The 23,167-nt window shown below is 59.4% G+C and overlaps 2 protein-coding genes across 11 annotated transcripts in view; one reads left to right on the forward strand and one right to left on the reverse strand.

Annotated features, from left to right (window-relative positions):
- Nucleotides 1-15,960, forward strand: part of RECQL5 (RecQ like helicase 5) — a 37,662-nt gene extending 21,702 nt beyond the window's left edge. Inside the window, exons 9-21 of one of the 10 annotated variants that reach the window (XM_035720483.2) lie at nucleotides 11,445-11,663; nucleotides 11,917-12,016; nucleotides 12,158-12,194; nucleotides 12,291-12,349; nucleotides 12,438-12,511; nucleotides 12,879-12,972; nucleotides 13,259-13,393; nucleotides 13,698-13,836; nucleotides 14,110-14,263; nucleotides 14,420-14,510; nucleotides 14,736-14,960; nucleotides 15,144-15,213; nucleotides 15,306-15,960. In XM_035720483.2, coding sequence (XP_035576376.2) covers nucleotides 11,445-11,663; nucleotides 11,917-12,016; nucleotides 12,158-12,194; nucleotides 12,291-12,349; nucleotides 12,438-12,511; nucleotides 12,879-12,972; nucleotides 13,259-13,393; nucleotides 13,698-13,836; nucleotides 14,110-14,263; nucleotides 14,420-14,510; nucleotides 14,736-14,960; nucleotides 15,144-15,213; nucleotides 15,306-15,406 — 1,498 coding nt within the window. In that variant the 3' untranslated portion in view covers nucleotides 15,407-15,960. Of the gene's footprint in view, nucleotides 1-3,015; nucleotides 4,136-4,631; nucleotides 4,728-5,271; nucleotides 5,512-11,444; nucleotides 11,664-11,916; nucleotides 12,017-12,157; nucleotides 12,195-12,290; nucleotides 12,350-12,437; nucleotides 12,512-12,878; nucleotides 12,973-13,258; nucleotides 13,394-13,697; nucleotides 14,264-14,419; nucleotides 14,511-14,735; nucleotides 14,961-15,143; nucleotides 15,214-15,305 lie in introns of those variants that run through there. The other 9 variants (XM_035720484.2, XM_025467988.3, XM_025467989.3 and 6 more) reach the window with 9 other exon arrangements.
- Nucleotides 15,961-15,982: 22 nt separating this feature from the next.
- Nucleotides 15,983-23,167, reverse strand: part of MYO15B (myosin XVB) — a 28,974-nt gene continuing 21,789 nt past the window's right edge. The window contains 21 exon segments of the mRNA XM_049113759.1: nucleotides 15,983-16,413; nucleotides 16,581-16,721; nucleotides 16,836-16,969; nucleotides 17,153-17,286; nucleotides 17,614-17,726; nucleotides 17,960-18,102; nucleotides 18,263-18,359; nucleotides 18,465-18,542; nucleotides 18,662-18,756; nucleotides 18,847-18,962; nucleotides 19,054-19,127; nucleotides 19,822-19,898; nucleotides 20,305-20,377; nucleotides 20,467-20,530; nucleotides 20,689-20,816; nucleotides 21,169-21,335; nucleotides 21,443-21,554; nucleotides 21,799-21,940; nucleotides 22,020-22,138; nucleotides 22,361-22,479; nucleotides 22,611-22,686. Coding sequence (XP_048969716.1) covers nucleotides 16,354-16,413; nucleotides 16,581-16,721; nucleotides 16,836-16,969; nucleotides 17,153-17,286; nucleotides 17,614-17,726; nucleotides 17,960-18,102; nucleotides 18,263-18,359; nucleotides 18,465-18,542; nucleotides 18,662-18,756; nucleotides 18,847-18,962; nucleotides 19,054-19,127; nucleotides 19,822-19,898; nucleotides 20,305-20,377; nucleotides 20,467-20,530; nucleotides 20,689-20,816; nucleotides 21,169-21,335; nucleotides 21,443-21,554; nucleotides 21,799-21,940; nucleotides 22,020-22,138; nucleotides 22,361-22,479; nucleotides 22,611-22,686 — 2,262 coding nt within the window. The 3' untranslated portion in view covers nucleotides 15,983-16,353.

Genomic DNA, 23,167 nt, shown 5'->3' on the forward strand with positions numbered 1-23,167 from the left:
GAGTAAGCCTTCTCAGAAATGTAGGGATGGCATCTTACTTGGGTTTAGTATTTAGGAGGAGGAGAACGCCAAAGACCCGGCCTATGGTCCCTACCTCTTGGCAGCCAGACCACGGAGCCAGAATCTCCTAGCAGAGGCACAGCCTCAGCCACCCTCAGCCACCCTCAGGCTTGCTTATGGGAGAGTCACATGAGAATTGGGCTGTCCCATTGTCAGAGCATCTCCTGAACTGAGGGCTGAATAGGGCAGGGTTTCCCATCCGTTCCCTCCCACCTCCCCTGTTTTCCTTCAGGGAGAGAGACCTAGTTGGGCCCCACCCTAGCTCTTACTTGGGCTCCACCCAGTCACAGGGAGGTGATTTTTAGACAGCTTGGGGTGTGGGATGTAGGATTGGTTGATAGAGGATAATGGGATAGGAGCCTTATCTGCACTGCAGCTGGTAGGCCTCAGGGCCTTGGGTGTGGTCATCAGGGGCTCTGCAAGCCCCTTGGGCTGGGCCCAGAGGCTGGCTCTGCCACTTTTCAGCTGGTTGAACCTAGGAAAGTCACCTAGTGTTGCTAGGGCTCAATTTCCTCAACTCCACTGTGGGGATGGTCATGGTACCTATGGCCTTTGAGGCTGTTGTGATCAAACAAATTCACTTGCATCAGAATGCTTTAGGCAGTGGCTGAGCACGCATAAACCCCTCAGGGAATTTCTGCCAACTTGATCATCACCTGCTATTTTCACCATTCTCATCCTTTCTATTGTTATTCTGAATCCTATTCTTGTGGGGTAGAGGGCACAGGCTGGTTCTTGAGTTTCTTTTCTTTTGTATGGAAGGACTTCCTCTCTGGGTCTTCAACCTAAACCAAACCCGTCAGACAAGTCAATGGACAGCAGGAAGTGAAACTCACCAGAGTTTCTCCCACCTGCCTGCCAGCCCGAGATGGGGGTGGGGGCAGAGCCTGGCATCCCCTCTCCACTGTTTTCTGGGTAGACAGGGCTCCACATCTAGGCAGCCAGAGCACGCAGACCTCTCTGTGGCTCTGGGGGGCCAGTGGGGCAGGAGGGGGAAGATACCATGGAGAGCTTTTGGACTCCCCTACCCTCATTCCTGGGTTGGTAGTTCTACCTGGAAAGTTCTCTGGAAGAGAAAGTAAACTGAAGGGAGGGAGGCAGGGTGGTGGTGTTGCATCGCAGCAGGGTCAGTCCTTAAAATGGGTCCACGTTGCTCTTGTTTTAGACGGGCAGATAATGACAGTGGTTCATATCTGCAGCGCTCTCAGGATATGCCCAGCACTGTGCCAAGTGCTGTACGTCATCTTAGTTTCTCCTCACCCCAGGAGGTAGCTACCAGGGTTAACTGAGTCTCAGAGGGGAGGAAATGTGGGTCAGGGAGGTTGAATCATTAACCTGCATTCACACAGCCAGTGAATGATGCAGTGAAGATTTGCACCCAGACAGCCTGGCACACAATAGGGAAAGGACAGAGGGGCTGGGATGCAGCTTATGGACGATAGTAGGGGCCTGACCTCTCTCCTCAGACTCTAGAAGTTTGGGAAGACCTGGTGGCCTGAGCCTGCTGGTGTGGGGCGTGCAGGCTTAAGTAAATGGCCGCGGAAGCTGTGGAGTGGCATTCCTGAGCCCAGCATCCGGCAGACACCACCTGGGCACTGCGGAGGGGGCATCTGGAAACCAGAGCTCGTTAGCAGCTGGTGCTGACGGGACTTTCACCCTCACCCTTCCCCCGGCTCCCTCTTGCATGGCATTCCTGCCTTTGTGTTTTTCCAGCTTTCATGGGCACAGCGAGAGCAGAGGCCTGGCAAGGACAGTCACCGGCCACACCCTTGGAATTCTGGCACATTGCCCTTCAGAAGCACAGAGCCCAGGCCGGGGAGTCTGGTGCCACAGAAACACATAACAGGAAAGCTTTTACTGGGAAAGAAATGGGAAAATACTGGAGTAGAATACTGACATGCTCCCCTCCAGGGGGAAGCTTAGGCTCCAGTAGCTATTGCACAAAGCTCCTCTTTGGCATGGGAGCCCCACGGGCCAGCTCCCCACAGGTGCAGGCTCTTCTCCATCCAAGTACGGAGACTCTGCTTCTGTGTTTTGTTAAAAGGTACAGGTTGGGGGAAATCCCCAATTTTTGTTTACTCAGGGTTTTAAACCGTTAACTCCTCCTTGGCACCCAGGATTCACCGGCAGGTCAGAGTTTGGTGGCTGTACCAGCCCTTGTTTCCTTGGTAAGGGCTGCAGGTGTCAGGTTCCTAGGCAGGGCCAGAGCTGGGGCCACGGATCACAGTCTTGTGAGGTGAGGGCCACAAGGCCAGGTGTCACCTGGGGTCATGGCTTTGGCAGCCTCCTTTCCAATGTCTCCTCCTCTCTGTCCTTCACGGTGGGGTCATGGGCCGCACTTGGACCTTCCTGCCTCTGCGCTCAGGGCAGCAGCAACAGCTGCAAGCTATCAACAGCAACAGCAGCACAGTGGCTGGGGGCGCAGGGGAGAGAAGCAGAGAGCACAGGAACCTCAGGCAGGGGGACACAGGGAACACACACCCAACTTCTAAAGAAACCCCTCTGGGGGCACCTGGATGGCTCAGTGGTTGAGCCTCTGCCTTTGGCTCAGGTTATGAACCCCGGGGTCCTGGGATTGAGTCCTGTACTGGGCTCCCCTTGGGGAGCCTGCTTCTCTCTCTGTCTGTGTCCTGCCTCTCTCTCTGTGTCTCTCATGAATGAATAAATAAAGTCTTTAAAAAAAAAAAAGAAAGAAAGAAAGAAACAAACAAACAAACCCCTCTGGGGTGTGTAGGATCTTTGCCCTGAGGTGTTGGCTGTCCCCATGCTGGCCACCAGGCCCTAATCTCCCTGCCATGCCTCCTCCACTGCCCACAGCTTTGCTCCCTTCATCCCTGGTTGGGATACAGGGCTGCCTCTGGGCCCAGCACCATCCTGTCACTTGAGCAGCTTGTTGAGGATTAGGGAAGTCCCTTGGCTTCCCCCCAGGGACATCCACTCTCCTCCTCTATCTAGCGGACACCTAGCCAGCCCTCTGGTCAGCACCATGGTCCCACCTTTCCTCGATGCCAAGAAGAGCCAGGGGCTCTGGGGAGAATGTGAGAACCCCAGCTTACCTGTGAAAAGGAGGATGACGGAGAAGGCCACGATCTCCACAGGCTCTGCCTGGGGTAGTTTCTGTAGCTTGAGCAGCAGCTTCTCACCCATGGAGCGCATCTCCTGCACAAAGTTGGCAGCTGCCATGGTGCATCAGACTCCTGCCAGGCTCCTGCTGGGCGTGTCAAGCAGAGACAGGGCCGGGAGTCGCCACCCACCTGCAGCCCGCAGAACGAGTTCGTCAGGTCTCACCCCTGTACCCCTGGTGGCTCATGAGGGGGGAGGGAGCCATTGGGGCCCTCCACCCAACAGTGGCCCTCATCCCCCACCCAGCCGACACCACCCGTGGTGAGGGAATCTGATGACCGCAGGGAGCCTGAGGCCCTGCTGTGGGGGGTACCCAGCGCAGCCAGACACAGGGGAGATATGCCAGCTGGCCACGGTTGGCCAAGGTTCCTGACTTTGAGGTGGGGTGACTTCACTGTTACATTCCTTTGTCTCAGGCACCACTCCTGATTTTGCTGGGGTGCCTCGGGCTCCCCTAGTGACCTCTGGGTCCTTCAGGACTTAGGTGCCTCCCCTGGGTTCCCGGTGGGGAAACTGGGATTTAAGATTCCAGCCTGGTACTCTTGCCCCTCATCATATGTGGGCCAGAGGGATCAGGTTCTTCCTCAAGCAGGCATCTGGGGGCTTCTAGCTGGGGTCAGCTGGAGGTGAGAGCTAATGCGAAGGTAGTCTGAGCCCCGTCAGGGCCCCCACTTCTCTAACCAGTCCAGTTTCTTTACTCATATGGTGTTCTTTGAGGAGGAAGAGGTGACACTGTGTCCCTGCAGTTTCTCCCATGGGGATCCTCTCAGGATGGGATTAGGTGTCCCACGGCTGGTTTACCAGCCTCTCTGCTGGCTCAAACCAAGAGTCCCCTCTGCCCCTACCCCTGTCCCAGGTATATAGCAACTCAGCCCTCCAGGCCCCGTGACTGAGAGCCTCTTCTGGTCTAAGAGTGCCCGACGGGCTAAAGGTGAAGATCCAGGCTGCATCTGTGAGTTGGGGCATGCTCTACGTCACTTTCTTTCCCCTTCGGCCTCAGCTGTGGGCACAGGGAACCAGTGCCTCTTCAGAGATGGACCTGGGACAGCCGTGTGCCAACCCAGCCTGACTTGTTCACCAAGACAGCTCTAATCCAAGGGAGGGTAACAGGTGGCCAAGGGCTGGTGCCAGACCTTAGGATCTAATTACTGCCGCCTCGTCCTGGGTCTTAGCCAGGCGGGTTCTCCCGAGATGGCTGTAGTCTTGGAAGCTGGTCACTGCTGGTACTACCACCACAGTAGAGCTGTCTCCGAACTGCCTTGAAGGCTGTCTGCTTGAAGCCTCTACCTTGTATCTGGCTCTCTGCATTCCTTCTGGCGTGCAGCCTTGGCTTGAGCCCCTCTGGGTGAGGTAGGGAGTCCCAGCCGCTCTGGCGGCCCACCTTCTTCCTTCTTGGAGCTCATCATTGGAAATTGGGACTTCCTCCTGATCTCGTTGGTCCCACCTAGGGTCACATAGGACACTTCTACTCCTCTTCGGCCTCATGGTCCTTCAGAACCTAGACGGCAACTGGCACATGCCCCCTGTGTCTCCTCTTCCACAAGGTAACTGTTCTCGTTTGGTCAGCTGCCCTCTAAAGAACATTCATTTGATGCTGCCTGCCCCTTTTGCAGTTTTGTGACATGGACGTGTCACTCTGTCTCTCTGAGTCTCTTTTCCTCATTTTACGTGAGAGGAGATGCCCATCCTTTGAGACCATTGGGAGGATTGACACTTGGAAGCACAGTGGCAGCCAGCACAGATCCTGGCACACATTGGTGCCCAGCACATGTGATTCCCCTCTGCCTGGGGTCTGGCCATTGTAGGAGCATCAAGAAAGCCTTTGAGGGCAGTCATACCCCCTTGTACACTGTCAGAGATCCTCCTCAGACACCGTTGGGGAGTTTCATCTGTGTCCTTCGATCCCTGGATGTTTGTGGTGTGTGAGGTGAAGGCAGGTGGTGGAGCAGGCTGGAGATGAAGTTATGTTTTAAGTGATATTGACGGTAGTAGGCAGATGGTGGGTCCATCAGGATTAGAAGGTTTCCTGTCAGAAGTGGGAGGCTCCTGGGGTTAGATCCTCCTGTCTTCTCTCACGCCCCACCCCAGGGTTAGCATGTTTCTGCAAAGGAGATCAAGATCCCAGTTTCCAAGTATACTAAGAGGCACGAGATCCTAGAATGCCAAGAGTCATCCATTCCTGTCTCCCTTTACATATGGAAACAGAGCCGCGAGAGTGGTTCCTCTGGAGTCACACAGCAGGACAAGGGCCTGGCCAGGCTCCCCCTGCTACCGCACGCTGTCTCTCCTGGAGGCCTGTCTTAGGCAGCCTGCTCTCTGGCTGGCAAGGTAAGTCAGCCCACAGAGCAGCCTACTGAGGGCACTGTCCATGCATTGGGCCCAGTGCAGGGACCAGGGCTCCAGAGCCTTTTGGAAGCTGTTGTGCTCTGCACGATCAGCCCCATTCCACATTCATGAGTCTGGAAAAGAACACTGCTTTTATTCAGGCACATCCCCCCCAGGCCAGGGCCATACCTGTTCTTTGAGAACCACATGTGACTTGTCACTGAGGGAACAGATCTTGCACGTCTGTCTCAGGTTCACCAAGAGGCCCTCTCATTCTGGGGCCTCTCTGGGCATCCCCAATCCCCATGTTTCCAGTAGTACAGTAGCCTGCCTGCTGGTCTCATTCCTGAGGAGGGAACAGAGGTGCCAGCCAAAGCCCCAGCAGAGAGTTTGCACAGGGCTCAGGAGTTGGGCACCTTTTCTCTCTGCCCCCTTCATCTATGTTTGTCTGGCTTCTTCAGCCTGGTTGGCTCCGTGCCTGCATTGCCTAATGTAGCCATCAGAGACTCCTTGAAAGAGGAAGCAGGTGGAGGCCAGCTGGGCAAAGGCAGTTTTTTCACTTGTTTCCATGTCCAAAGACCCAGGGAGGGATTGTGGAAGGGAGGCCTCTGCCTGTGAGCAAGACATGGTGTGGAGACCCGGTCAGCCTGAGGTGTGTGATTTCCAGAGCGGAGGACACAGGTTGGGCCAAGACTGCTCTGTTGTGCCGGAAAGGTGGGCTTTGTTGGTCAGAAGCTTTGGCTCTGAAGTGGGCCATCCTCTGGGCATTGTGAAATCAAGATGCTGCAGAGTCACACCCAGATGACCTGGGCCCCACTCTGAGAGGAATGCCAGTCCACACCAGTGGCAGGCCATGGGGCCATGGATGGCATTGTGCCTTTGAGCCCAGGGCCTCTCTGGTGACCTGAATTAACAAGGTGTCCCAGCCCTCGGGTCTCACCCAGGGCTGCTCACTGATTTTGTCTGTGCTGTGAACTGCAGTGGGGCCATTGGACAACCACGGTTCTGCCCCAAAGCCTGAAGGGGAACTCCCTTTTTTTTCAGTTGACATTTTGCCATTTCCAGCTTGGGCCTGAACAGAATAAACCTTAGTGGGGACTGTGGGAGCTGGAGGGGCCTTGTTCTCCTAAGAGGGAGGAGGCACATTCCAGCAGGTCCCAGGCACTCTTCCCAGTGGGCTATTTAAAGCGAGGCCTTGGGGGGTGCCTGACGCCTGGTGCCCAATATAACCAGCAGTCATCAGGTGACCGTGCAGTATGTTCCTCAGCCGTTGCTCTGTAGGGAATCCCAATCTGTCAGTGTTGCCAGCTGTAGCCCAGGGAAAGTGGGTGCTCTGAGGATGGCTGCTGCTCGTCCTTTTTACTTTCCCAGGGTTGGAGGGAGGAAGACAGGGAAGTCCAGAGCAGGTACTAATGATCGCATATATCTTTCTGGTCTATCTCAAGGAGATAGGAGGGTCATCCATTCTCCTTCCAAAACTGTACTTCCTGCCTGTGAACCAGGGAAATCAGAGTCCCTCCCAGCCCTGTGCTCCGGAGTGCATCGGTTGGAGGCAGCCAAAGCAAGTTGCTTCCCACGGCCCAGGAAGGCAGAGCAGTCTTGACTGTCCGCCTGGCCTTTCTTGGAGCCTTTGGATGGTACACGGTGGCTGAAATGGCAGCCAGTGGAGGGGGAAAGTGAGCTGGGCAGAGATGAAGGCTGGCTGAGCTGCAGGGACCAGAAAACATTCCTTTGTGTGGCATCTCCTGGCACAGAGAACCCTGTGACAGAGCATGCGGGCATCCTGCAGGCTAGACAGCTGCTGCTTGGTACTGAAGCTACCCTGTTTCCTCCTTGCAAAACTGATACTCCGACTCCAGAGGCCCTTTGTGGAAGAGACCAGTCAGCAGGCGGGCCTGCCTATGACTGATAAGTGCCATGCTGATGGCTCGGGGCCCCAAGGGCTTCTTGCTCTGCCTCTCATTTTGTCATGGTGGGTTGCAGCCACTCTTGCCCCATAGGGCATCGTCTTGTTTAAGAAGCAGCTCTAATAAGGCAAACTGATGGTCGTGGCAGGTTTACAGGGTCTGGAGGCCTGACCGGTAAGGCAGAGATTTCCACTGAGTGCTGCATCAGGCCTTCAGACTTTGCCCTTTGCTACTTGGCTCTAAGTTGCTGTGGGAAGTAGATGCTTGAACCCAGAGCTATCGTGCTTCCCTAGCCCCGTGACTTTGCAGGACTGGAGAGGGCACTTCTTGCTGCTAGTTGATGGTTCCCATTCTATTCCAGCTCTGTGCCTGTCCTGGCTCAGCATCTGTGCTCACTAGGACCCATCCTCCTATGTCCTGTGGTGCAAGCACTCTGTTGTCGCCGTCCTAGTGTCCCCCACCACCCCTGCCTGTATTACAAATCAGAGCCAGCAGGGGTAGCCCTGGGCTCGCCATTGTGCCCTTCCCTGCCTTCACCCAGCCCTCCCCCTGTTTCCCAACACACACCAGTGCCTGTCCCCTCTCTGCCATGCATGGCCCATCACTGTGGGGCTTTTAGTCTCCCCAGCCACCAACCCAGGCCAAACCCCACAGCCTCTGCTGAGCCAAGAACACTTGGACTGATCCTTGGTTTCCACTTTTCCTTGGATTGTTGTTTTTCTTTCTAAGTAGGTACCAGCCTGTTTGCTTTGGGGGAAACCTCTGGGGGACAGGGGAGGAAGATTTTAACCCTAGTGTAGGGATGTGGAGGCAGGAGGCGTAGGCAGCCTCGGTTCATGGGGGCCTGCCCAAGGGGGCCGCTCCCAGTGCTGCCTGAAGAGACATCTTGGGCTCAGCATTCCAGGGGCAGCAGAGGGCCAAATACCAGCTTCAGCTTCGCCATCATTGCCTTCTCCCCACCCCACCCTGGGTTCAGAGTCAGGCGCTCATGCTTCTGGCACAACATTCGGGGTGGATAGGGAGTGCACAGGATTCCAAATGGGCCCAGGGAGGAGCACCTGGGCTTAGCTCTGAGCTGAGGACACCTGGCAATGAGTGGGCCAAGCCCCTCACCAGAGGCTGCAGCTGCCGCGCTGATGAAGGACACCGATGGGCAGAGCTGCCACGGGTCCTGCCACGTTCCTGGGGGGCATGAACTGGTGGGGCAGACCCTGCCCTCAAATGCCTCTACAGGGAGAAAGCAGGCACACAGAGGGCTCTGCGTTGATCCCAGGAAAAAGGGAGGCTCAGCGGGCAGGCAAATGCTCTCTCCCAAGCCAGGACAGCCAAATCCCTTGTTTAAGCCTCCTGAATAGAAAAAGCTTAAACTAACTTGCAGAGTAAGCAGGCACTTGGGGCCCCTCTGCCCACTCAGCAAGCACTCTGAGCACAGAGCTGCAGCCCCAACCAGTGTCCCCCAGGGCTGGGTCCCAGTAAGAGAAGGGAGAGCCCCGGGTTAAACGAGGCTGTCTGGAGACTGTGCCCAAGTGCAGCCCCATGAACCTCTGTGTTGGAGGTAGTTGGTGGCTCTCCACCCTTGAGGCAGGGGACCCTGGGTGCCTCCCCCTAACCCCGTCCTATCCCCTGTGGCCGGCACCACTCACCTAGGAACTCAGGTGTTGGGCTGGGGGGCAAGCGCAGATGCTGGGGAGCCCAGCAGCCTCCCGTGCCTCTCCTCTGCCAGGGCACCACCTCTTCCTTCCTTCTCGGATGCCTCTTTCCTGACCCGCTTCTGGGCGCCTTCCTCAGAGTGTGTGGAGCTCCTGGCTGCTGACAGCCAGCTGCTGTCTCGGCCTCAGCTTTTTTGTTGTTGGTCGTCCTGGAGATCCAAGTGTCAAATTACACGGGGGCCGGCCACTGAAGCTGGGGAGCCTGTGCCACCGCTGCCCCTGCCCGGCAAGGGAATCCCTGCTGGGACCTTGGCGGGTGGCTTCAGACTCCTGGGAGTCTGCCCCTGGGAGGTCTCTTCTGTTCCTCCTCTTCCTCTCCTCTCCCTCCTGGCGGGTGTGTGCTAAGCCATCGTGGGCTGGGCCTGGGCTGGGAGCTGATAAAAGGAGGTTGGCTCTCTTGTTCCCTGGCAAAGATGCCCTCTGGGAGGCTCCACCTGAGCAGTAGAGCGGGGAGGGAGGGAGGCCAAGCAGCACTCCCAGCTCTTTGGCTCCCTCCCTACCCTCAGGAAGGCTTTGGGCCCATCCCCCCTGACCTAGCGAACCTGCCTCTTTGGAGACTCCCTGGATGGTCCCGCCCTTTGGTCCCTCCTAGGAAAGAAAGTGACTGGTGGGGGAGCTGCCGGACCACCCACAAGGCCAGCCCCCTAGGGAGGCATGCTGGGGGTGACTTGAGAGTACCCTGCACTTGGCTTGCTTGCCTGCGAAGTGCCTGGTGTTCCTCAGCCCCAGGAGGAGGGGGGACACTACTGATCTCATTCTTCCCAAAGGGTGTTTGCTGGGGCCAGCTCTGCACGCCTGACCCTGGCCATCAGGGACGGGCTCCAGAGCTCAGTGGCTGGCAGGGCCCTTTGACATTTGGTTGGTCGTGCCACCCCAGCAGACCAGGCTGTGCCCGGAGCAGGACAGGAGCCGACCCTAGCCCGCATCTGTGAGCTCTCAATGGAGCCCTTTGAGTGTGAGCACAAAACCCCAGTGAGTCCGGGCTTGAGGGAGGGTGGGGGGAAGGAAGCCAGCCGTGTAGCCACACCACTTGGATGCCAGAGCCTCCCAGAGGCTGGACAGGCCGCCGCTCTGTGGACTCAGACTGGCAAGGGAAGCAGCCACACGTTCATTTTCCGAGTGGTGGGAGCACTGCCCTCTGCTGGCCGCCTGGGCCCCCTTGCCACCTCCTGCCCCTCAGAGCTGCATTCTCTAAACAAGGCACCCAGACCTCACTTCTTAGGGCCTGTGTAACAAGCCCTCAGGGTCTCAGCTCCTCAAAGAGTTTCTTGCATTTCCAGGCGGTGTTCTGGTTAGAGAGTGATGCCACCTATTCTTGTCCTTGGGACGTGCCACCTGGACAGCCCTGCCTCTGCTGCCCAATCTCTCGGGCTCCCCATCCCGTGCCACATTTCCATAGCGAGACTGGCCCTCTGCAAGGACCCTGATCTGTGGCCCCTCCAGGGGCCTCTGCAGCTGCCCCGAGGACCAACTGTGTCCCCATCCTGAGAGTCCTAGGAGAGACAGCTGCAGCTGGCACAGCAAGGGGCTGTGGCAGGGCTGAGGCACTGGGAGATGTGATGAGACTTCTGTCAGGGCTGGTCTCCTCACTGCCCTCACCAGGGACCAGCATACGATGCCAGTCCTCAGAGCTGCTGGTTTCTGCTCTTGGGCGGTCCCCTAGCCCCGGGCTGTGTGTGCAGGCGGTCTTCTTGGGGACAGAGAAGGTCACCAAGAGGTAGAAGCGGGACAGGGTTCCGAGTCTGGGGTAGGGCCACCTTGTGCTTCCCTCCTCCGCCTCCGGGAAAGGGTGAAGAGTAATCATGAGAGCTCACTGTGTGCCAGACGCTGTGCGCTGTGCCTCTCAGCCCTGCACGGCCAGAGGAGCCAGTGCTCTTCTCGCATCGTTTCACAGGCAAGAATGTATAGGCTTTGAGCCATCAAATGCTTTCCCCAAGGATGCAGCCTCAGCAGCAGAGTCAGCATCTGTACCCAGAGCCGAAGCTATTCCCAGGACACCCCACCGCCGGAGGACAGAGTAGAGAGCAGGAGGCCAGGACCTAGAATAGCAACCTGTAGTGAAGCAGGACAGAATGGGGCTCGTAGCCTGGCTCCTCTGGTTGTGGTGTATGACCTTGGGAAAGCTCCTTCACCTCACTGTTGTCGTCTGTAAAATGGGTGACCACGTGATGCCTTGATAGGCTCATACAGCATGAGGTGTGTGATACTGAGTGTGGTGCCCACATGTAATGCTCCTCAGCCAGAGTTTAGGGAGTGGGCAAATGAACACTAGCCTGCCCAGGTTCCTCACCCTTTGACTCTGCTGTGCTGCCTCCGCCAGGTGCCGCCATGCTGCCATTGCCAAGTACTTTGGGGATGCGCCCCCTGCCTGCACCAAGGGCTGTGACCACTGCCGGGACCCTGCAGCCCTGCGGAAGCGACTGGATGCCTTGGAGCACAGCAGCAGCTGGAATAAGACTTGCATCAGGCCTTCCCAGGGGAATGGCTTTGACCCTGAGCTGTATGAGGGAGGCCGTCGGGGCTATGGGGGCTTCAGCAGGTGAGGGACTGTGAAGTCAGGGGTCCCCAAGCCACTGCAGATAGGCTGGTATTCTCCTGGTGCCAGGGCCAGACCAGTGGCGCCCCAGGGTCATCGTTCACTCCCTGTCCCCGTGGGCTATGTCAGAGCCAGCCAGGACCTTGGTGTTGCTCCTAGCTGCCAGCCTATTGGAAACATCAGTACCCCACCAGAGAAGCATGACAGGAGGGCAGAGCCCAGGTCCGGGGCTGCTTACACCTCACCTGTCCCCTAGGTATGATGAAGGTTCTGGAGGCAGTGGGGACGAGGGCAGAGACGAGGCCCACAAGCGGGAATGGAATCTCTTCTACCAGAAACAGATGAGCCTACGCAAGGTGAAGGGGGTTGGGGGCCTGATGGGGTCCCAAGTGGCACTCCATTCACACTCCCTCAGCCCCTGCCCTGGCACTGGCAGCACTGGGGGCTGTTCTACAGCCAAGCAAGGTGCTTCATAGGCGCTTCATGTCATCCTCCAGGGCAAAGACCCCAAGATAGAAGAATTTGTACCTCCAGGTCAGTACAGAAATGTCCCCAGGGGCCTTGGGGGGAGGGCTGGGGACTCCAGAAAGCAGAAAGTAGAGTGAAAGGACCTACCCCTCTTCCCCCCAGATGAGGACTGTCCCCTGAAGGAGGCTTCTAGCAGGAAGATCCCCAGACTCACTGTGAAGGTAAGCAGTGGGCAGCTACCCACACCTTCCCCCCTGACTCCTTTCCCAACCCTGAGGCCTAAGTGACCAACTTCCCTCCCCTGTGTAGGCCCGTGAGCACTGCCTGGGGCTTCTGGAGGAGGCTCTGAGCAGTAACTGCCAGGCCACAAGTACCACCCATGGGTGAGTGTCCCAGGTCACAGGGGACAAAGAGGCTTCCCCAAGCCCCTGTTCCTTGTAGACCACAAGAACGAACCCCCATCCCTCCTGGCTTATTTGGTCACCTTCTCCCCAGATCATGTCTCATCCTTCTCCCAGTGGCTGCAGGTCTCACAGCCCCACCAGGGGGCAGGCTTTGCCAGGACTGAGGGGCTGCCAGTGTCTGCTGGACAGAAAGCCACAGGGTGCCTGGAGTCCGAGTCGGAATCCTTATGCCCAAGGCCATTCCCACCAGGCCCTGAAGCCATCTCCAGGGTCCCCAGGGAGAATCCCATAGGAGCTCAACAGAAAGGGCTCAGGCCCACCTGATGCCTTGTGTTCATTCCCTCAGCCCTGATCTCCAGGCCAAGGCTGTGGAGCTGGAACATGAGATGTTCCGAAATGCCAAGATGGCCAACCTGTACAAGGCCAGCGTGCTGAAGAAGGTGGGCCCCGGGCAGGGTGTACTTTTGGGCTGGGGTGGAAGAGCCAGCCCCCATACCCTCCCGGGCTGTGTGGTTGCCCTGCTGGGAGGCCACTCACACAGAGGGGGCCTGACTGCCCTTCTTTGCTGGCTAGAAGATGTTTCTAGCCAACTGTGTCAGGACTAGAACTTGTCCAGTGTCCAGTTACTTGCAGCCATGAGTCCCAGAAGCCCACTTGTGGAAAGCCTGGGTTGGGGCTCTCAGGAGCTCGTGGAGGTTATGGCATCTCTGCCTTTCCCTGACTCAGGTGGCTGAGATCCACAGAGCCTCCAAGGATGGGCAGCTCTACGATGTGGGAAGCAATACCAGGAGTTGCAGCATGCATGCCCAGCCCCCAGAGCCCACTGAGTATGACATCCGGCCAGCCTCCCAGGTGTACTCGGTGAGCAGCATCCTAACATCCCCACAAAAACCTGGCTCTGGGACAGGCATTGCTTCCTTTGTCCTCACCCAGGGTGTAAGCACTTGCCCTCTCCTGGTGGTCCTGGCCCTGGGTGCCCTGCAGCAGGCCCTCCAGCTTTCCTGCCCGCGTCCTCCCCACCTCTGCGGCCCCCACGGCTCTTCTCTCCTCAATCTGACCCCCAGCAGTGTCCTGCCCAGTATCTCCCTCCTCTACTCCCCAGAGCCCACCAACTCAGCCATTCATGGATCACAGAGAGTGCCTTTGAAGGGGGGTTGGGGGTCAGAACCTTCTCTTCTCTTCACAGCTCAAACCTAAGCGGGTGGGAGCTGGTTTCCCCAGGGGCTCCTGCCCATTTCAGACAGCCACTGAGCTGATGGAGAAGACTCAGGCCGAGGAGCGAGCCCCCCAGCCTGTGCAGGAAGGTAAGCGAGAGCCCCCCAGCCAGCCTTGTGGCCTCCAGGATGAGGACTGCAGCAAGGCCCTCCCTGGGCCCAGAGCAGAGGCTCCTGGAAGCAGTTTTCATTGTGGAGGATCCTCCCCTGAGAAGACGGGGAAAAGCCCCTCCAAGGGTGGTCCCCTTGCCAAGGCCCGGGCCAGTAAGAAGCAGCAGCTCCTAGCCGCAGCGGCCCTCAAGGATTCTCAGAACATCACCCGCTTCTGCCTAAGGGCCAAGAGCCCGTCTCCCCTCACCTCAGCCCCAGGGGCGGAAGATGCCGGCCCTGGCCCTTCGTGTGAGGGAATGCGGGGACCCCCAGCAGCCCCAGAGAAGTGCGCAGGGGAGGAGGATGGAGCCCTGGGGTGTTTGGCTGCGCACCCCCAGACCAAGGAGTGTACCAGGGAGAGGCCAAGGTAAGGGCCCTGCTAGTTCTGAAATTCTCTGGAATCCTCTTTGCTAACTGGGCCTCTGAAGTTCTGTCCCTTCCTGGGCTGCGTTGTGCTGGGCGGGCAGAGCTGAGGGTGTGGCCGGTGGCTGGAGCTCTCACACCTACTCTCCCCTCTGGCCAGAGCCTACACACTTGGAGACCAGGGGTCCCCTGAAGGCCAGCCCATCCCCACAGAGGAGACCCCCAGGGGCAAGCGGCCCAGACCCCAGCAGGTACTGACAGGGACAAGGGCACAGGGGAGGAGGCCTGCAGACCAGGCTGCTATCTGTTCTTCTCTGGACTAGGGGTTTGGGGGAAGATCATCTCTTTTTATATCCCAGGGATAGATGGCACAGGTTGGAGGTAGCCAGCGGATGCTGAGGCCCAGTCTTCTAGAATGACGGGTGGGGCCACTGACAGGGAGTCCAGGAGTGACTCTCCACTCTCGTCCGACACAGGAGAACCTAGAGAAACAGACTCAGAAGAGGCCTCGCCCCTCAGCCAATGCCTCCGTCTTAGCTGAGGCCAAGGACGGCATCCCGGCCTGGAATCAGGACACCTTGAACCCCACGGCCCAAGGCTCCTGCCTTCTCCCAGCCCCTGGCATCTCTCTTAAGGAGGCTGCAAACGTTGTGGTCAAATGCCTGACCCCTTTCTACAAGGAGGGCAAGTTTGCATCCAAGGTAGGGTAGGTGGGTGGGTTCTGCTCTGGCCTGGGCCCTTGGGTGCAGTGGGGTCAGGGGGTGGAGCCGAGGGCAAGGCAGGGCAGAAGCAGGCTAACCTTGCCTTGGTTCATGGCTGAGGGCTATTGGCAGGGGGCAGGGCAGGGGTCCATGCCCTTGGCTCCTGTCACCTTCTGCCTCCAGGAATTGTTTAAAGCCTTCGCCCGCCACCTCTCACACTCGCTGACTCAGAAGGCCTCTCCTGGAAGGAGCGGTGAGTGCCCACCTCACCAGGCCAGGGGGTGCTCTCGGGGCTCGGTGGTGGGGAGGGTACTGGCCCTCATTTCTGCCTTCCTGAATCTGTAGTGAAGGAAGAGGCCCAGACTTTCATCAAGCAGTTTTTTCACGGTCGGGCCCGGTGCGAGAGCGAAGCTGACTGGCATGGCCTGTGTGACCCACAGAGATGACCAGCTACTGCCCACCAGGGCCAGAGTGCTTCCCAAGCCTCAGCTGTAGGAAAGCCTGCAGCTGTCGGGGCGTCATTTTCCTCAGGATCCATACCTTGCTTTGGAGACGGCCCTAGACTCTTTCCAGATCGAGGCAAGAGGCCAGCCACTCTGCCTGCAAGGTCTCGGGTCATCTTCTCCTTGCTTCCCTACCTCTCTGGGCTGGGTTTTCTGAACCAGATCACCAGATTAGAAGGGGTTGGGGTGGGGTGGCCGCTGCCAGGGGAACAGGAGGAAGGAGTGGTCTGTGTACCGCTTGTACTTAACAAATTGTAGACCAGGCCAAGGCCCCCTGTCCAAGGCTTTGGGCTATCTCAGGAAGAGCCCTGCTGGCCTCGGGTCCTTGACCCACTACCCCTTTCCCTGGTGATGCCAGCTTCAAGCCTGGCCCCAGGTGCAGAGCTCGGGAGGAGGGCAGCAGCCAGGCCTTGCTCTCTGCTCAGTTCCTGGGTCAGGAAGGCCGAGCCGGCCAGAGATTCAGCAGAGAAATAAAATCCTCTTGGTTTTGACACACACACCACATCCCCAAACACAGCCTTTTTCTCTTAGGAGTTTTATTTCTGCAGAGTTTGCTCCTCTGAGGTCTGGATTCATGCTTACATTGAGCATGGGGCCAGGTGGGCATCCCTCCAGCCTGGGCAGCACTGGATGCCCAAGTGAGTTCCCTGCAGTGCCCACCTGGGCCCCCCCAGGGGGGATCCTACTGCTCTTTCTCAGTAGACGTCATTGTAGCAGCTCCTGCCTTGTGGCCTCCACATGGGCCAGAAGCTATGGCAGGTTCCAGAACAGCCAAGTGGGGAAGTCCAAACCAACGGCATGACAGCACCCAAGAGAGACCTTCCCAGTCAGACTTGGACCTGGGAGGGGCCCCTTCCTCGTTTCATCCCTTCCCCCACTCGTCTCGGCCTCTACTTGGAAGGAAGGCCTCTGTCTGTCAGGAAGACGATGGTGTGCATCAGTTCCTGGGCCTGCCCGGGAACAGGCACACGTATGAGGACAGGGCTCCCCGGTGTGCCCCCACCTCTGCCCTGGCCCACACCACACCCGAGCCACAGGCCTGGGCCCAGGCTCCGGGAACACCTGGGTCAGGCACGCCTGCCTCACCAGGGTGTTATCAGAGGCCCTGGCCACTCACCTTCAGCAGCTCAAACCAGATGGTCTGGGGGTTGTCGGCAGAGCCATAGTTGAGTTCCAGGCCAGGGGGCCCCTCACTCTCCAGGGGGCTCAGCAGGTGGAGCCGGTGCAGGTCCTTCAGGGTGATGGAGCAGCACTGTTTCTGGGGCCGTGGAGACAGCAGAGCTTGGTCTCTCTCCTCTCACCCATGGTGACCCCTCCCCTGAATATGGTGCAGGGGTGCTCCAGCCAGCACTGGGGCAGGAGCCTGGCCCACCTGGCTGCAGGGGTCCATGACGATGAGATGCTGGTGGTTCAGTCCCAGGAGGCTGGGTCCAGGCAGGGCCATTTGACTCACCCGCAGCACCACATAGACAGTGTAGCCAAAGAGGGGCAGCTGGCTCACAGCCTCTGGGAAGGGAGGGGCCAGGATAGGCGTTCCGGCCATCCAGGCCTTGGGACCTGCTCAACTTGGCCCCCACGGTGGATGTGAGGGGCAGGGCAGGTAGAGAAGCTTCCTCAGCCCCTCCACCTTCACCCATGCCCTCCTGGGCCTCCTGCCTCAGCTCCTGTAACTCCCAGGCCCAGACCCACCAATGAAGCTGATCTGTGCCTCCTGGGAGTTGTAGACTTGCAGCTGCCTCAGCTCCTGGTCTATCAGTTTCTTTATGATAGGTATGTTCACGTGCCCTCGCAGCGGCTTTGGCAAGTAATTCAGCATGTCTTGCCTAGGACAGACTGGTCAGTCAAGGCTGGGTGTACAGCAGGTGCTAAATAAATGAGCAGGGGCTACTGGGGGTGAGACTGGGGATCCAGATTTACGAGTGAGGTGTGGGCCCTGCCCACGAGGAGCATGGGGTGGGAAGGTCAGCCTCCTCTGCTCCAGGACTATCAGGTTAAGGCTGTGGAAGGTATAAGTTGAGTGGCCTTGACCTTGGGGGACTGGGTGGGGGGTGGGGGTGCTGAAGGAGAGGCCCTTGGGGTATGTGCTGAGGTAGACCTCCGCACCCCCAGGGACAGAGGGTGGATGGAGGTGGGGAGCCATGCTCACTCACTCCAAGTAGTCCTCTTGGTCCTGGCTGCGGTGCTGCAGGGCAGCCAGCCTGGCGAGTTGGGTGTCTGCCTGGGGGTTGACCAACAGCTTCCCCTGTAGGTAATCCCGCAGCACCTGAGAGGGGGCAGCAGTGAGCAGAGCCCCCCCCCCCCCCCCCCCACCGCTGTGCCCAAAGCTCCCACGTGGTGGTGGCTCCTGGGGCCCAAGTCTGGTCCTGTCACCATCTCTCCTTGCGAGGGCGGAGGCTTGGAGGTCCCCCACCCAGGCAGGGGCTCGTTTGCAAGCTGCAGCCCTGGGTCAAGCGACCTGTAGGCTGCATGTAGCCCGGGGTGGGGGTGGCAGCTGACCTGCTTGTAGTGGGTGGTGATGTAGGTGGGATTGTCGAAATGCAGTGGGGTCTCCCAGATGAGCCGCCGGCTGTGCAGGCTTGTGTCCTGCTCCACCACGCTGTTGAGGTACTCGTGGGGCAGCAGGGGCCGCACCAGCTCGCCTGTGTGGGGAGCCCAGGTCCACAGCCCACCCTGACCTCCAGGGCCAGCCCTGCCCGCCCCAGCACAGGAATTTGCCTCATTCATGGCCACACAACCAGCAGATGAGCCACCTCTTGGAATCCAGCCTGGCCCCACTCCCTCCCCAGGCAAGAGACTCACCTTCCTTTTTGATGAGGAAGAGGGCAAATTCTTGCATTTCCTGGGGGTCCGTGATGCCCATTTGCCGACACAGCTCCTCCACCACTTCTGCCGCCACCTGGGCATATAGGTGGGGGCTGTGATGGGTGGGGGGACGGGAGGCTGGGTGGGTCCCCAGAACTGGTGCCGCAGCTTTCCTGTGTCTCACTGACCCCATGCTCACCGTGAAAGTCTGGATAGTAGTTCTGTAGTCCACACCCCCTGGCAGGTGAATTAGAAGGGAGCGCATTCCTTGCCCTTTCTGTGGAAGCAGGTTAGGGGTCAGTCCATCAGTGGCCAGAGGCCCCAACTCCCTGACCCCATCCAGGAGTCCTATCATGCCCAGCCTTGTGTACCCCCCACCACCCCTGCCCCCAGTACCAGGAAAGCCTGAATTTCACCCAGGGAGGGCAGCCGCTGGCGCCCCCCATACTTGACTGTGCGCTGCAGGTGCTCCTGGCTGTTCCGGGCCAGCTCTGCAGAGGGGAAGCAGGCTGGGGTGGGCCTCTCCACACCCCTCCCCAAAGCTGCTGAACCCCAACCTGGAAGTCCCTCCCATAAGGCACCTTGGCTTGAGCCCGAATTTTGCAGAAACTTGATCACATAGGGCATCAGCGTGGCTGACGGGGAGAAGCAGCCCGTGAGGAGGCTGAGGAGGTTCCAGCCACGGGTACAGTGTTCCCTACAGGGTGGAAAGCTGGGCTTCAGGCTGGCCAGACCACGCCGTGGCCCCAGGCTGCCCTCCGCCATTCACCCTGGCCCCGCATACTCACGGCTGAGGGTGACAGGTGACTTGCTTGATGACTTGGCAGTAAATCTCATCCCTGAGGTTCTCCTCCCGGCATAGCTGTGGGGACAGAAGAGCAGGGGACAGGGTGGCACTGGAGCTGAAGTCAAGGAGAGATCCTGCTGCTGGCTTCGGATGGGGGCCCATCTCTGGGTCTTTGACACAGCTTGTGCCCGACTGGCCACTCCCTACGTCACTATCTTCATCTGCTTATGGGCTACCCTCAGACCTGCCTTCTCTGCTGGCTCCCTTTATCCCCTTGACCTCAGGGGGTGCAGCGCCCTTGGGATCCACCCCTGCACTCCCCGCCCCGGTGAGCTCAGCCGCTCCCACTTGCCGAGGACTACCAGTGCCAGCAGACTTCTCGCTTGAACCCAGGCACCCCCCTTGGAAGACCAGACTTCACATTTCATGATTCCAAAACAGATTCCTGCATCAACCCAGACCTGTTCCTCCCTTACACCTCCATATGGAAGACGATCATTGCTCTGGCCAAGGCCTCAGCAACATCCCTGGCTCCTCTCTGTCACACACCACATATAATTCACAGCAAATCCTGTTGCTCCGCGTCTTCCCTCTGCTGCTACCGCTGGGCCTGGCCAGCACCATCCCTCACCTGTGATCATTGCAATAACCTCCTCTGGCGCTCACATCCCCGGGAAGGGGTGGCAAACAGGCCCAGGCGGGAGGACAGGAACAGATCCTCAGGGCACACGGTCTCCCTGCAGCTTTCAGCACACAAGCTCTTGCTTACCTTCAGCAGCTCATAAAGGAGCTCCAAGTCATTCTTGCCCCGGGGCTTAGGCTGGTCCCCCATAAATTGCATCAGAACTGCAGGCAGGATGAGAAGCATGGTGAACTGGGTTAGGGGCCTGGCTGTGGCGCATGCCGTTGCTAGACAGGGCTTTCCCTTGTCATCTCATGCCTGGCTTGCAAAAACGCATGTGAGGCAGGTAAAGCAGTCTCCGCTTTACCAGTGAGGAAGCGGCTCAGAGAGGTTCCGGGGGCACCTGTGGCTGCACACAGCACATAGCCAGCTGGACGTAGCACTGCCTTCCTGCCCAGGCTCCACGCAACCCACCACCCTTGGGTGTGAGTAGAAGTAGGTGAGGGCTGTGGGGGTTTAGTAGCCACCAGTGAGCTTCCCTCAGTTGACAAACCCAAGGCAAGAAGGTGACCTGGTGCCTAGGTCCGAGGCAGCACAGACACGGGGACCCAGGATGCTGTGGTCACTCACCCCGGAAGCTTTCCACAGCCTGCTTGTTTGTGTCCTCATCACTGAGGCTGATGAGTGATTCTTTAATGGGAGCCTGTGGCCAAAGAGACTGGATTGTGGGTCCAGGGGCCCCCATGGACCCCCAGAGGGCAGGCTCGACCCTTCCCCACCTGTCCCCCTCACCTTGGTGTACTGTACCAGGCTGGCCATGGCCATGTCCTTAGCAAGTCCATCTGTCTGGTCCAGCCTGAGGGAGGAGAAGGAAGGACAGCCCCGCTTGCTCGGCCCTCCAGCCCCCATCCCAGGTTGTGGGTTGTGCAGGGAGGGTGCAAGAGCACTGGCCCGGTGGCTGAGCTCAGGGAGACTGAGGACAGGCAGGCAGAAGGGTGGGTCCCGGGCACTCACAAGGCCTGGGGCTTCCGGAAGTGGCACAGGGCGAATTCCTGCATGGTGTAGCTGTGGGAGTCCGTGGACAGGGAGGCGTAGGCGATGGAGTCCTCACTGTGTGCCTGGCTCCGGGGGCGGACATGGCGCTGGGGGCACAGGAGACCTCATGCCACCCGAGTGCCCACTGGCCTGTCCAGGGGCACTGCCCAGCCCCCAGCCCAGCCCAAGAGGCGCAGCCAGGGCAGCAGCAGTGAGCACACCACCAGAAGCCAGGGAAGTCAAGAGGCGTTTATTGAGCATCTTCTAGGACAGCCCCTGCCCACAAGGAGCTCACACTCTTGCTGGGGAGACAAGGCAGGAAGTCGGGAGACGCAGGGGCAGTGTCAGGCCAAGCGCTCCCGCCCGGCAGCAGGTGGTCCTGGCCGCTCAGGGGCAATTGAGCCCTTTCCTCCTCGACGCCTAGTCGGGCCGCGCTTCGGCCTCTCCCGTCTTCCTCACCTCCACGGCCCCGTCCCAGGGAGCCAGCCCCGGCTCCCTGGGCTGCAGCTGACTCTGGTGCCGGCCGCTCCTCTCAGGCGAGAAGGAAAAGTCTGGAGCCGCCGCTGGCTGAACTAGGTCGGCAGGGAAGAGTCCAGAGCGGCTGCCAGTGGAGCCAAACTGCCAGCCTGGAAGGCACCCAGGGACAGCGCCTCAGCCACCCGCCCCCTGCCCCTGGGCGGCTCCGCCGTGCGCTGCCCTCCCCGAGCGTGGCCCCGCCTGCCCGCAGCGATACCGGGCTCCAGGGTGGCCACAGGCAGCAGCTTGATGAGGTCCCCACGGTGGAAGCTCAGGAGGCTGTGGTCGTCGGTGATGTAGCTGCGTAGGGCGACGACATAGCCGGAGTCCTGCAGGCGGGACGGTGAGCAGGCAGGGAGCCAGGGAGCCCACCTGCCCCTCCTGCTCTCCCTGGTGGTCTCATGCCCCCCACACTCGAGTTCCCCAAGGCCTGAACCCCAGCCCCCCCACTGGCAGCTTGAGGGAGCTTGGCTGACAGCCCTGAACGCAGCCAGCCGGATGCAGCCCGGGCCAAGGCCCCCCGACCGGGCCCCTAGCCCCCCAGCCCAGCGCCCCCTGCCCGCCCGCACTTGCCTTCCTGAGCTCACGCAGGAACAGCTCAACCATGGCCTTGATGGTGCTCGCCCGCGCCGTGTGCAGCACCAGCTGCTCGCTCTTCAGCGACAGCTCCAGGGTGGAGCTGCCCCGGCACTCGATGCCCAGCAGCTCAGCATAGCTGTGCACAGAGGGCGGTATGAGCCCCGGCTCCCCCCCCCACCGCCCCTCGGCCCTGCCCCACCACCGCCCAGGTTCACCTGTATGAGCAGAGGGTCTTCAGCTGGTTGAGGTGGAAGCTGGGGACTTTGGTCACCTTGAGCAGTCTCAGCCCCCGGTGGGACACGCCCAGCAGCTGCACATCACTGCTGCTCTCACCCTGCCCGGAAGGTGGGGGGGGTCACAGACAGGCTCCGGGTCCCCACCACCAACCAAGACACCCCGGGGCCGCCCAGGGTGAGCACTGTTCTTCGTCCTTCCGGTGGGGTCCACCCACCCCAACCCCGGTTCTCATCCCTGCCTCAGGGGCCCATGTTGAGCGTGCTTGGGATCCAGACTGGGGTGCTGACACTCCCACAGCCCTACGTCCAGGCTCACTGACCGAGACAGGGAAAATTCGGGAGAAGTAATTGGCCCAGTTGTCCCTAGCGGCCACCACGATGCGCTTCTTGACATTGTCCTCGGTGGTATCCAGCGAGTCCAGGCCCACCTCCAGGTCTTCTGTGGGCAGGAACAGCCCCGGACTGGCCTCAGGCTCCCTCACAGGGGGCACCCCAGAGTTTGCTCCCTCCAGACAGGCAGACCCAGTCCCAGCACTTCAGCTCCCTGATCCCGGGGTCCCTGGACCCTACCCAGCAGATTTTTCATTTTGCTCCGCTCATCCTCGGTGATCCGGATGCAGGACTTGGCAAAGGTGTCCTTCAGGATCTGGGGGCAGAGCCAAGTGGTCACCACCAGATCCCTATGCCAGAGCTCACCATGGACGCAGCCACACTGGGAGGAAAAGCTGGAGAGCCCGGGGGCAAGGGTGGAGCAGGACGGATGTGGGGCCTCTGAGTCCAGGGCCACCCCGGCCCAGAGCTCCCCCTCGCCTCCCTCAACCACGTGCACTAGTGGGCTGAAGTTCCTCGGAGGGGAGGGGGGATGGCTACAAAATTTGGGGGAAGAGACAGGGTCCCAGGAGCATCCAGGGGTGGCACAGGGACAAGCATCAGGGAGCATCTGCTGTGTGCCAGGGCCTGTGTTGGGGACCGTATACACTTCGTTTTGAATCCTCATTGCCCACCAGCAGTGGTCCTTCCTCTCGGGGATGCGGTGAGGGTTAAGGACGCAGGGCTTGAAACACAGCACCTGCCCTCTGAGCGCCGGCTGCCAGCCTGGACCTCACACGGCCCGGCCATAACCTGGC

This window comes from Canis lupus, chromosome 9 (assembly GCF_003254725.2).
Source record: "Canis lupus dingo isolate Sandy chromosome 9, ASM325472v2, whole genome shotgun sequence".
NCBI classification, from domain to species: domain Eukaryota; kingdom Metazoa; phylum Chordata; class Mammalia; order Carnivora; family Canidae; genus Canis; species Canis lupus.